Consider the following 12,018-nt stretch of genomic DNA (forward strand, 5'->3'; position numbering starts at 1 on the left):
TGCAGTCTCACAAAGTCCTCAACAGTTTCTCTTTCTTTTAATCCAATAACATTTTTCAGTTACACAGAGAAGTCTTTCAGCTTTGGATCTCTGACTACATCACTTACTGTTGCAATCAAGTAAGACTGCATATTAGGTAAAGGCCCATTAAGTCAGGGCTTTTGCAACTTCTTAGTGCCTCTGCATTCTGCATCCATGCAAGATATCTGCAAAGCTGCCAAATTGTTTTCTGTTTATACTTTCATTGCTTTTTACCACTGCTTCATATCAAAACCGCAGCTTTGAATAGGCAGATTGCTGAAGCTTTTTTAATTCCTTCAACTGTACACTTCATCCTTGGGCAATGTGGATGGGTGGCAATGAACTGACATGCAAAAGTAACAAGATAATGGTATGCAACTCTCAGTTTGGGAGTCCAGCTTGTGTGGCTGAGTTTATTCTGCTTGTCCATGGAGAAAGCTAAGTTGTTTAACTGTAGTAAGCGGCTGTATGGGAAGGCCTACACATGCTTAGAAAGACTTGAGGTTTCTGAGCTCAAGTTTTTCTCTGTGCTGTCAGATGATATCACCCACTTGGGTGGCTGAGTTTTATCCTGCTGTCTAAGGAGAATACCTGTTACAAGAAACCAGCTTAGCTTTACTAATAATGCTGATTTAAAACTAGAGATGAAGGGGTAGATTTTAAAAAATAGCGCGATCGCGTACTTTTGTTGGCACACCAGGCGCAAACAAAAGTATGCTGGATTTTATAAGATACGCGCGCATCTTATAAAATCCGGGATCGGTGCGCGCAAGGCTGCCGATTTTGGGCAGCCTGCGCGCGCCGAGCCGCATAGCCTGCCTCCGTTCCCTCCGAGGCCGCTCCGAAATCGGAGCGGCCTCGGAGGGAACTTTCTTTCACCCTCCCCTCACCTTCCCCTCCCTTCCCCTACCTAACCGCCCCCCCCCCCCCCCACCTTTATCCATGGATTTACGCCTGCCAGCAGCTGCTGGCGCGCCAAGACCCAACCCGGGGGCTGTTCCGGAGGGCGCGGCCACGCCCCCGGGCCCGCCTCTGAAACGCGGTGTCATTTGGCGACTCCCCCAACACGCCCCCTTAAAGCCCCGGGACTTAAGGCGTGTCCCGGGGCTCTGCGAGCCCGGCGGCCTATGCAAAATAGGTGCGCCGGCACGCGTAAATCCGGCCGGATTTACACGAGCAGGGCATTTAAAATCCGCCCGGAACTGAATAAGGGAATAGATGCCTTGAAACTTCAGGGGATTAGCAGAATAGCAGACTTTTGACCTAGGTTACCATGTCAAATCAATAGCGAATAAATCCTTGCCCTCAGAAAGCTGTTTTAGCCTATGCAGATTGAATAGATTGTTCATTTCCAAGTGGAAATGTGTCCACATTATTGAACACCATCACAGTTTTGCACTGCTCGACAATATTGGCAGATGCCAAAGATCTCAGGGATGGACACTGAATGGTTCCTCCAGATTAAGGTTGGACTATACTGACAGGGCATGCAGCAGTGAAATTGTGTTCCTCCTTTGATGATATGCAGACACATTATATTATTTAACTTAATATACTGTTTGTAATGTGAAGAATCCAAGTAGTTCCTATGCAAAAAATACATAATTGTTGGGCGGGGGAGGGAAGGTAAACATTTGGAAACATTTGTAGGAATGCTGTATTGTTATAGAGGTTTTATGTTTGGATTGTATGCTTTTTTGTTTTTCAATATATCTTTATTGAGGAATACAACAAAAATAAATATGCAGAATGACATTCCAAGATGGCCACCAGATGAAAGGCACGGGATAGAGGAGCTCGTAGTTTCTTCAAAACATTTTCCACTATGCCGTACACCAAGAGGAAGGCAAAGATCAGGGAAACGGGGGCTACTACCCCTATCCCAGACCCATTGCAACAGACTATTCAGGGTTTTCTCTACCCGGCCACTAACGTGAGTACTCTGGAGGCATCCTTGGCAGCAGCCCACAAGGAGCAGATGGACCCAGTCGCTGGACATTCAGACCACGCTTAACCCCAGAGCACCACTGACCCCTCCTTTACCTACAATTCCACTGAATTTGGACTTCTCCTTACCACCATGTGTGGACTGTCAAGTCCTAGATTGGAGGCTCCGGAGGAAAATGCTAACGCAGAGAGAGTGACTGTGTTAATGCCGGCCCCTTCTGCTGGCTTTGAGGCCTCGGCGATTTTGAAGAGCTCTACGCCAGGGACCGGTCCTCCCACCAGTGAAAATTTCAACTTCAAAAGGTAAAAGTAAAGATTCTGGGGAGTCGAAGCTTGGACAAGAAGATTGAGGTATGGAATTTAAATTAATACACCCGGCCTTACCGAAGCCATCAGTTATTACTATGGGCTCTCTGTGGTCTGCCTTAATGGTTTTAGAAAGGTCTCTTTCTTCTCTAGTTGAAGTAACCTCTGCTTTTGCTGGAAGATTTCAAGTTTTGGAACTGGAAACCGATTCTCATAAAAAGAAAATTTCGGCTTTGGAACTTAAAGTTACCTCTTTACCGCAAACTCAAGACCAGTTAATCAAGTCAGATTTTTCACATTTGCAAACATTGGAAAATATTGAAAATTCTATCCGCTATCGAAATCTATCTCCCATGGACTTGATTAAGAAATATCTTACTGAGATACTAGAAATTCTTTAAGAAAATATGCCTACATTTGCTAAAATCTATATCACAAAATCCATAAGATCAGATACATCGAAACAGGTTTTAGACGCAGAACCTGATTTAACACAACTTTTGGAAACTTCAACTGATATTGCAATAACCAGACAAGGGACCCCCCCCCCCCCCTTTATTTTTTCTTTCATGTGTTTTTTTCTCAGGACAGAGATTTGATATTAAGGTCTTTCTTTCGCCATAGGCAATCTTTATTTCTTGGGTATCCTGTCTGGGTTTTTACAGATATTACCCGTTCCACTCAGGAACGTAGGAAAAAGTTACTTCAAATGCATGCAGAAGCTTTGGCAGTGGGGGCTAAATTTAATCTTAGATTCCCTTGCCAATGCATCTTAATTCATCAAAATGTTAAACGAATATATTTCGATCCGGAACATCTACGTATAGATTTAGATTCTTGTACTTTGATTGGCACTGTCTAAAATGAATAAGCTCGACTGCTGTAATTATAGGTAAATGCATAGTGGCAGCCTTTCTGTTTCATATATTTCCACCGTATAATTCTGCTCCTGTTCGTTTTACATTTTGGAACTCCCTTCTATTTCTTTAATCTTACAAGAGAGATATGCTCTGTTTCTGAAATAAGATAATCACCAAGGGGCAGATTTTCAAAGGGTTACGTGCGTAACTTACGCGCATAACCCTGAGAAAGTGCCCCTGCACGCGCCGAGCCTATTCTGCATAGGCTCAGTGAGGCGCGCATGTCCTGGGGGTGTGGACAGGGCGCTGGTCCGGGGGTAGGACCAAGGCCTCCGGCACAGCGGCCATGGCAGAGGATCGCGCACCAGCAGCCGGCCAGTGTGCGCAAGTTACGCCTGCCAGAGGCAGGCGTAACTAAGACGACAAAGGTAGGGGGGGGGATTTAGGTAGGGTTGGGGGGCGGGTTAGATAGGGGAAGGTGGGAGGGAGCGGAAGGAAAGTTTTGGAGCGGCCTCGGAGGGAACAGGGAAAGCCATCTGGGCTCCCCTAGGGCTCGGCACGCGAAAGGTGCACAAGTGTGCACCCCCTTACGTGTGCCAACCCCAGATTTTATAACATGTGCGCGCAGCTGCGCGCACATGTTATAAAATCATGCGTAGATTTGTGTGCGCCGGGTTGCACGCACAAATCTACGCCCGCACGCATGTTATAAAATCTGGCCCCAAGTGTACCTCTTTTCTTGTAAACTCTCTCCTGTGTTTTTTCTATAAGCTGTAATGCTTGTTAATTTGCGAAAATGCAATAAAAAAAATATATGCAGAATGACAAACACTGTATACTTTGAATTGTTGCTGTTAATCCTCACTCAAATACAACTATCCCAAAATGGAGGTTTCTTAACATGAAGAAAAATGGAGTTTCACAAAGATGGACCTTAAAATTGGCACAAGGGGGGGGCGCTCTCGCCGCGGAGCAAGATGGCCACCTAATCTAGAGCTCCCGCGCGTTCCGGGCCGAAATCCGCCGGCACCCCCGTGAAACTTGCAGTAAAAGCTGGTAAACCACCTGATTCCTCAGTCGGAAACAATCGCAATGGCACAGCGCAAAAAAGGTACTGACTTAAAGCAGTTTGCGTTCTCAAAACTTCCCGATTTAGAAGAGGGGCCTGAGAGCACACCGGAAGCCTCGGTCTCGAGTGAAATGGCATCCAAGGGGGAGAGTATGTTGAGTGGCACACAGACGGCAGCTTCGGAGCTCCCCACAAAAGATGATTTTCGCCGCTGGTTTGGGGACCTTCGTAAGGAAATGAAGGACAATAAAAAAGACCTCATGGCAACCATTCAGCAACTAAGGGAGGAAATGACTGAAATAGGCAGGCGAGTGGATGATTGTGATCTGCGTCTGGATGTGCACTCTGAGAAAATGGAGGCACTCACTAAAATGGTGACCAGGGTCACACAAGACTCAGATGCTTTTTCAGCTAAAATGGAAGATTTAGAAAACAGGAGCCGACGAAATAACTTGAGATTCAGGGGCATTCCTGAAACGGATATGTATGTTGACTGTGAAGCCACGATACAAAGGCTATGTACTTATCTCCTGCAACAAGCATCCATGGGCACGGCAGAACAGGACTCAGCTATAAGGGTTGATTTGGAAAGGGCACACAGGACCTTGGGCCCTAGAATTGCTGGAAAACCTCGAGATATAATAGTCTGCTTCACCAGATTCCCTGTGAAGGATAAAATTGTTCAAATCGCAAGGAAAAAGGCAACCTGGGACTGGGAATCCCACAACATACAAATCTTCACAGATCTGTCTCCCCTGACATTGAAGAAACGCATGGAGTTTAAAGAAATCACGACATTGCTACGTAAAGAGAATATCCGATACCGCTGGTTATTCCCCTTTGGTATCGCTATCACCATCGACGGCGCCACGACCACAGCTAAGAATCTGCAGGAAGCGGCCGCCATTTTGAAATCAGCAGGCCATCATGTGAACGCTACTGTCCCAACGGGGAGTTCATCTTCATCTTCTTCTACTGCTCCCCTGGAGACCCCACGATGGCAGAGGGTCCGAAATGGGGGAAAGAGGCTGCGACGTCATTCGGAAGACAGCTCATCGGACCTGGATAAGGGGAAGGGATGACCCTGTCATGCTTAAACTGGTGATGTTATAATCTGTTGGACTCAGGTTCCTGGTCACTGCGATGTTGTTTCATGTTACCTTTACCTGTTTGGTTATGGTTTATATAGTGGCTTACACTGTGGTTTACTTACAAAGTACTAGGGGGAGGCCGGTGGAGGGGGGGCCGGAATTGGGGGAGCGGGCTTCGCTGGTGACTGATACCCCCGTACCTTTACGGAATGTTATTTGTACAGTTCCGTGAGGCTTACTGGTGGAAGGGGGGTGGGGGGGAGGGGGGGGAAGGGTTTGTAAATTCAATGCACAACGGAAATAATGCACAATACCTTCTTACAATGGGGGTCACAAGTTTTGACATGCAGCAGGGATTGTTTACTGGTCTGCGAGGGGGGTTGTATAGAGGGCGAAGGGTGGGGCTGATGCAGTGTCTAGGGTGGAGATTAATGCGAAGGGAGGGTGGAGAGGGGGAGTACCATGATGTCATTTAAAATATGGTCCTTGAATGTGAAGGGCCTCAACAGTCCTCAAAAGAGGCAGCACTTTAGACGAGAAGCCCAGATGTCACAGGCAGATATCTTGCTTTTACAAGAAACACACTTGCAGCAAAAATATGTCCATTTGCTTCAGTGGCATCTCTACCCCCACCAATACCATGCTGCAGCCCCTAAGGAAGGCAAGTACACTGGCGTTAGTATTTTAATTCGGAAGGATTTCCCTGGCACAGTCCTTCAACATATTGCTGACCCAAAAGGTCGGTTTTTACTGCTCCAAGTAGCGGTAGCTAAGGAAATATACACTATTGTCAATGTATATGCTCCAAATACCTCTCACTCGGCATATATAGATCAGATTGATAACATTCTCAAAACAGTAGAGGATAATCATTTACTTCTTGCGGGGGATTTCAATATCACCATACAGCCGAGAGTGGATAATTCTTCTGGGGGTGGATTGGGTTCAGCGGACGGTCGCAAGCGTCTCAAAAAATTTATACAGACCAGGGAAGTGCTAGATATCTGGCGTCATAGGAATACTGCTACCAGAGACTACACATTTTATTCCCACCCCCATCATTCTTATTCCCGCATTGATTATTTCCTACTGGACAAAACACTTAACTTTCGGGTGAAAGATATTGGTATTGGTCCCATAACTTGGTCGGATCATGGTGCGATTTGGTTGTCCTTGAGGACACAGGTCACTCAGACTGGGTTACGTTATTGGAAACTTAATGATTCTTTACTGGAGAATGATGTATTTTGTCAATCCATACGATTAGCGATAAAGGAATATCAACAATTTAATGGCTCCGATGCACACTCTAGGCCTACTCTGTGGGAATGTTTAAAGGTGGTTCTCCGGGGTAAATTTATATCTCAGGCTTCTCACCAAAAGAAGGTCACTCAAGCACAGGAGGCAGAATTACTGTCCACTATCTCAGGCTTGGAAAAACAACATAAGGTATCCTTGTCTACCAAGGTTTATGGCCAACTACAGAGAGCTCGCATGGCTTTGAAAGATCTTCAAGCGAAAGATATTGCCCATAAATTACAACTTATTCGGCAAGAACACTTTGAGTGGGGTAACAAAACTGGTAGGCTTTTAGCCCGCAAATTGAAAAAATTGTTCACCCAAAATCAGATTACCAAGGTTAAAGCAGCGGATGGTACCATATTGGACTCTGCAGAGCAGATCCAGAGTCGATTCCAGCAATTTTATGGGGTCTTATATACGGCAGACTCTGGTATTTCTACCGAGAACATAGATGATTACTTAGCTACTATCAATTTACCCCAATTAACAGATGTTGAGCAGCAGTATTTTGAGAAACTTATTACGCCAGCTGAACTTTCGCTTGCTATTAAGGCCCTCAAACCTCATAAGGCGCCAGGTCTCGATGGCTATACTGGCCTTTTTTACAAAAAATTCACGGACCAGGTGTCTCCTTATCTGCTTGAGACTTTTAATGCTTTGCGAGACGGTGAGTCCCTGCCCGCTGAAGCTAATGTAGCCGGCATTACGATTCTGGCAAAACCAGGACGCGACCCCATGGAGTGTGGGTCTTACCGCCCAATCTCCTTGATCAACATTGACTTAAAATTATTGGCCAAGATTTTGGCTACACGACTGAATAGGGTGATGGCGAAATTGACTCATCCTGATCAAGCCGGATTTATTCCGGGGCGAAAGGCAGCGGACAATGTCAGAAAAATTTTAGATTTACTATGGAATGCCAAAAGGGATCAAACCCCGGCCATATTGTTCGCTATCGACGCTGAAAAAGCGTTCGATATGGTCCACTGGCAATTTCTCTTTCGTACGCTGGAGAAAATGAACTTTGGTCCCAAATTTTTAACCTGGCTCTACAAACTTTATGATAATCCCCGAGCGAGAGTAAAAGTTAATGGGACTTACTCGAATCCTTTTCCAATCACTCGGGGCACAAGACAGGGGTGCCCCTTGTCTCCTCTGTTATTCGCTCTATTTCTAGAGCCCCTCACTACGGTCATACGGGGCGACCAGACAATATCTGGCATAGGGGTGGGGGTGGACGATTATAAAATGTCGCTTTTTGCGGATGACGTGCTGTTCACCCTTACAAACCCCCAACAATCTCTGAAGGGGGTAATAGACCGACTATCTGAGTTTAGCTCGGTGTCGGGCTTTCGCCTTAACCTTGATAAATCAGAGGTTTTGAATATATCTTTGCCCCCTGCGCAAACATTGGGCCTGCAACAACTCTTTCCATTGAAATGGGCTGGGTCAAAACTTAAATATTTGGGGATACAAATTGGCCAGAACTTGGATGATCTGTTTAAATTGAATTACCTACCCCTAGTGTCTAAGATTTTCCAGGATCTGGATACTTGGACTAGTTTGCCTATATCCTGGACTGGGAGGGTAGCTGTAGTCAAAATGTCCATACTTCCCAAATTCAACTACCTATTCCAATCTTTACCGATCTCGATCCCCACGGCTATGTTAAAAAATTGGCAGAAACGTCTGTTCGCTTTTATTTGGAAGCGGAGACCTCCTCGCGTAGCACAAGCTACTCTTTATCGCCATAAGTTACGAGGGGGCTTGGGGGTTCCAAGACTCCAATGGTACTATGCTGTGGCCCAATTAGCTGCCATTCTGACATGGCATAAGTGTGGTGAGCAACCTAGATGGGTAGACATAGAACAGGCCAACTTAGGCTCCATCCCGATGCGCGCCCTTATATGGCAACCTAAGAAATCTTTGAAAATTGAAGGTTGTATTTCTTTACCTTTACGTACTACCCTACAATCCTGGGATCGGTGGAAAGCTCTATTGGTGGGCACGAGAAGATACTTTATGAACACCCATTTATTCCATCATGCATCCTTTCCTCCAGGGTGGGAATCTGCATTATTACATGAGTGGAAGCGCAAGGGAATAACGACTATAGCCAAGCTTAGAGATAGAACTGATTTTATGACATTTCCACAATTGCAGGAAGTGTATAACCTCCCGTCTACTGCCTATTTCTCGTATTATCAACTACAACAATTCCTTAAACAAGAAAACATAAAGGCAGAAATAGCTAAAGGTCGCTCGCAATTTGAAGGCTGGTGTGATTTGGCAGATCGCATAAAGGGCGGTCTATCGAAAATATATACACTATTACAAAACTCGTTGTCATCACGGCCCAAATATGTTTCTAAATGGGAAAGTGATCTGGGAATGATACTATCAGAGGAGGAGTGGGATCAGATCTTTTTCCATACTAAGGGATGTTCAGTCTCCTCCTCCCTCACTGAGAATGGGTATAAAGTCCTGTTCAGATGGCATCTCACGCCGAGTAGATTGTACAAAGCTCAACTGTGTGCATCTGACCAATGTTGGAAGGGGTGTGGCTATAGTGGCACGTTCTTGCATATGTGGTGGGACTGTGTTCAAGTCAAGAGATTATGGTCGGATGTGCAGGATATTATATGTAGTACATTAAAGAAACGTGTTGTCCTATCACCGATGCAAGGTCTGTTAAATGCACCGGTTGACGGCTCCAAATTTGAAAGTACATTGGTTGGTCAGTTCTGTCTAGGGGCACGATGCATTTTAGCGCTTTCCTGGAAACACCTTACTGTACCCACTAAATCTTGCTTAATACAAAAGTTAGACAATATGTGTGTAATGTACAAGATCACAGCCCAAAAGCACAGACAACTCCCCAAATTTGACAGGACGTGGGCACCCTATCTTCAGTGGAGAGGGGAAGAGGGTTCTCTTGATGAGGACGCCACTACCTCCCCTACACAATAGGCATGGATCCCAAGAATTCAATCAGACTCAGATGATTATGGTACTGATCTCCTTTATTCACTTGTTTTGTTATAACACGTCATAGTTTTACCTCACATTTATTGCTGACAGCAGTATCCAATCCCATGAGACGAGCAGATGTTTCCTTAGTGGCCACGGGAAAACTTTTATTCTTCACATTTGTTTATCATATTTGTGCATTCTTATACATATTTTTCTTTTTGAAATGGTTGTACGATAGACCTTTGTATGTCTTTTATCTTTTGATTCTGTGTTTTACTTGGTTCTTGATTGCGTAATTTTGTAAATTTATGCATCTTATTGTACAACGCTTCATAATCAGTGCATTTTTGAATAAACATTATATTGAAAAAAAAAAAAAAAATTGGCACAAAAATAATAGTGCTTATACTATTTTACTGTTAAATATTTGCTTAAGTTGTTGAATTTTTTTCTTGTTAGGGAATTCTGAAATGCACATATTGATATTTGTGTCATTGTCAATTTAGGATTTTTTATATTGATTGGTTGATGTGATGGTACAGGAAATGAGAGAGATGCTTTCATTTAGCAAATCTACTTTCTCACTACCTTAGGATTTAGAATATTTGTCGGAAGGTCTTGAAGGTCGATCATCTAATCCAGTTGCTGTATTGTTTGATACGTTGCTACATCCAGATGTTGACTTTGGATACAAATACCCTTCGGTTCTACAGTGGAAGCTGGAACAGCAGCATTATATTCCTCACGTAGTACTTGGTAAAGGACCACCTGGTGGAGCCTGGCATGTGAGTAGTCTTTATGTACTGTAGATACAAAATACTTAACGTAACTCTTTCCCTTAAAGGGAAAATACACACTAGAAGAAACCAAACTGGTTTTTATGATAAATCTGAATCACACCTCATCTGACTATGAATCAACAAAATATATATCTATATGCATGTATGCATTTTTATATATATATATATATATATATATTTATTTATTTATTTGTTTAAAAAAGAAAAAAATAAGGATATATATATATATAATATATGTGTGTGTGTGTGTGTATTTGCCAGCAAATTTACACAGACGTTTACAAAATTACCCCCAAATATCTAGAAATACCTGAGAAATTTGTTTAAAAAAGAAAAAAATATTTTTTTCTTTTTTAAACAAATTTCTCAGGTATTTCTAGATATTTGGGGGTAATTTTGTAAACGTCTGTGTAAATTTGCTGGCAAATACACACACAAATTTCACCAATTTTCAGAGTGAACTTATGCGTGTTAGATCGCTTTGAAATTAACCTACCAAGTTTACCTGCACACAGTTAGACCTGCTATTGTGTGTGTGTGTGTGTGTGTTCAGAAATTTTTGAAAATACAGAAATGAGTGCAAGTTCAAACCCAGCCCCGGGAATATCTCCACTGAGTTTGTAATATCCATTTAAGTTTACCTGCAAATCAGGTGCGTAAGTTTATAACAGTTCATATCCATGGGTAAAGCACTGAATTACCCGTGGAAATGCCTTTTGAAAATCACAGTCTCTAATTTTGTTTCTGTATTTTGTGTTAATAATGTAAATTAATTCACTAGTTTTTGAATGGCATATGCTAACACTTTTATGATTTGCTGCTTTTATATGCCACATCTGAAGAAGGGACCTAGGTCTTTTGGGCTCAAGTTGGTCTAATGAAAGTTAGCTTAACCTACAAAAATGTCCATTTCTTTAGCACTAGTATGGCTACTAGAAATCTGCTTTATTTCTGGTTATTTTTTTCATTTTTCTTGGGTGGACATATGCATTTGGCATTTTTGAAAACCACTTCTGCTGATATCACATAGAAATGACGGCAGAAAAAGACCAATCGGCCCATCCAGTCTGCCCAGCAAGCTCCCACACTTATTTTCCCATACTTATCTGATCTGTTTCATCTACCACCAAGTTCAGGGCCCTTGTTGGTAACTGTTTGATTTAAATTTCCTGCCATCCCCTGTCATTGATGCAGAGAGTAATGTTGGAGTTGCATCAATGATGAGCATAAGGCTTAATGGTTAAGGGTAGTAACCGTCGCATCAAGCAAGTTACCCCAATGCTTGATTACCCAGACTGCACAGATCAATGCCTTGTTGGAGGTTGTCTGAATGTAAATCCTGTTTTCCACATTTCCCCCTGCTGTAGAAGCAGAGAGCTACACTGTATATGTATTCAATGTGATGTATCAGGCTTGATTGGTTTAGGGTAGTAACCGCTGCAATAAGCAAGCTACCCCCATGCTTCTTTGTTTACCCAGATTGTAAAGTTCAATTATCAGTTATGAATCTTAGGAAACTGTGGTGTGCTGCATGGATCTTTTTTTTTTAATTATACATTTCTTATAATGTTGTTGTAAGCTAATAGTGCCTACAACATCATAAGAAACGTAAAACAATTTTTTAAGTCTGAAAGTGGATTGATAGGTTC

General features: G+C 43.3%; 1 protein-coding gene across 4 annotated transcripts in view; it reads left to right on the forward strand.

Annotated features, from left to right (window-relative positions):
• The window catches only part of OSGIN2 (oxidative stress induced growth inhibitor family member 2), a 125,045-nt gene that overhangs the window by 89,954 nt on the left and 23,073 nt on the right, over positions 1-12,018 (forward strand). For all 4 annotated transcript variants that reach the window (XM_029591628.1, XM_029591627.1, XM_029591624.1 and 1 more), the window contains one exon: positions 10,163-10,354. In XM_029591628.1, the coding sequence (XP_029447488.1) occupies positions 10,163-10,354 (192 nt within the window). The remainder of the gene's footprint in view (positions 1-10,162; positions 10,355-12,018) is intronic.

This window comes from Rhinatrema bivittatum, chromosome 2 (assembly GCF_901001135.1).
Source record: "Rhinatrema bivittatum chromosome 2, aRhiBiv1.1, whole genome shotgun sequence".
In the NCBI taxonomy this organism is placed as follows: Eukaryota; Metazoa; Chordata; class Amphibia; order Gymnophiona; family Rhinatrematidae; genus Rhinatrema; species Rhinatrema bivittatum.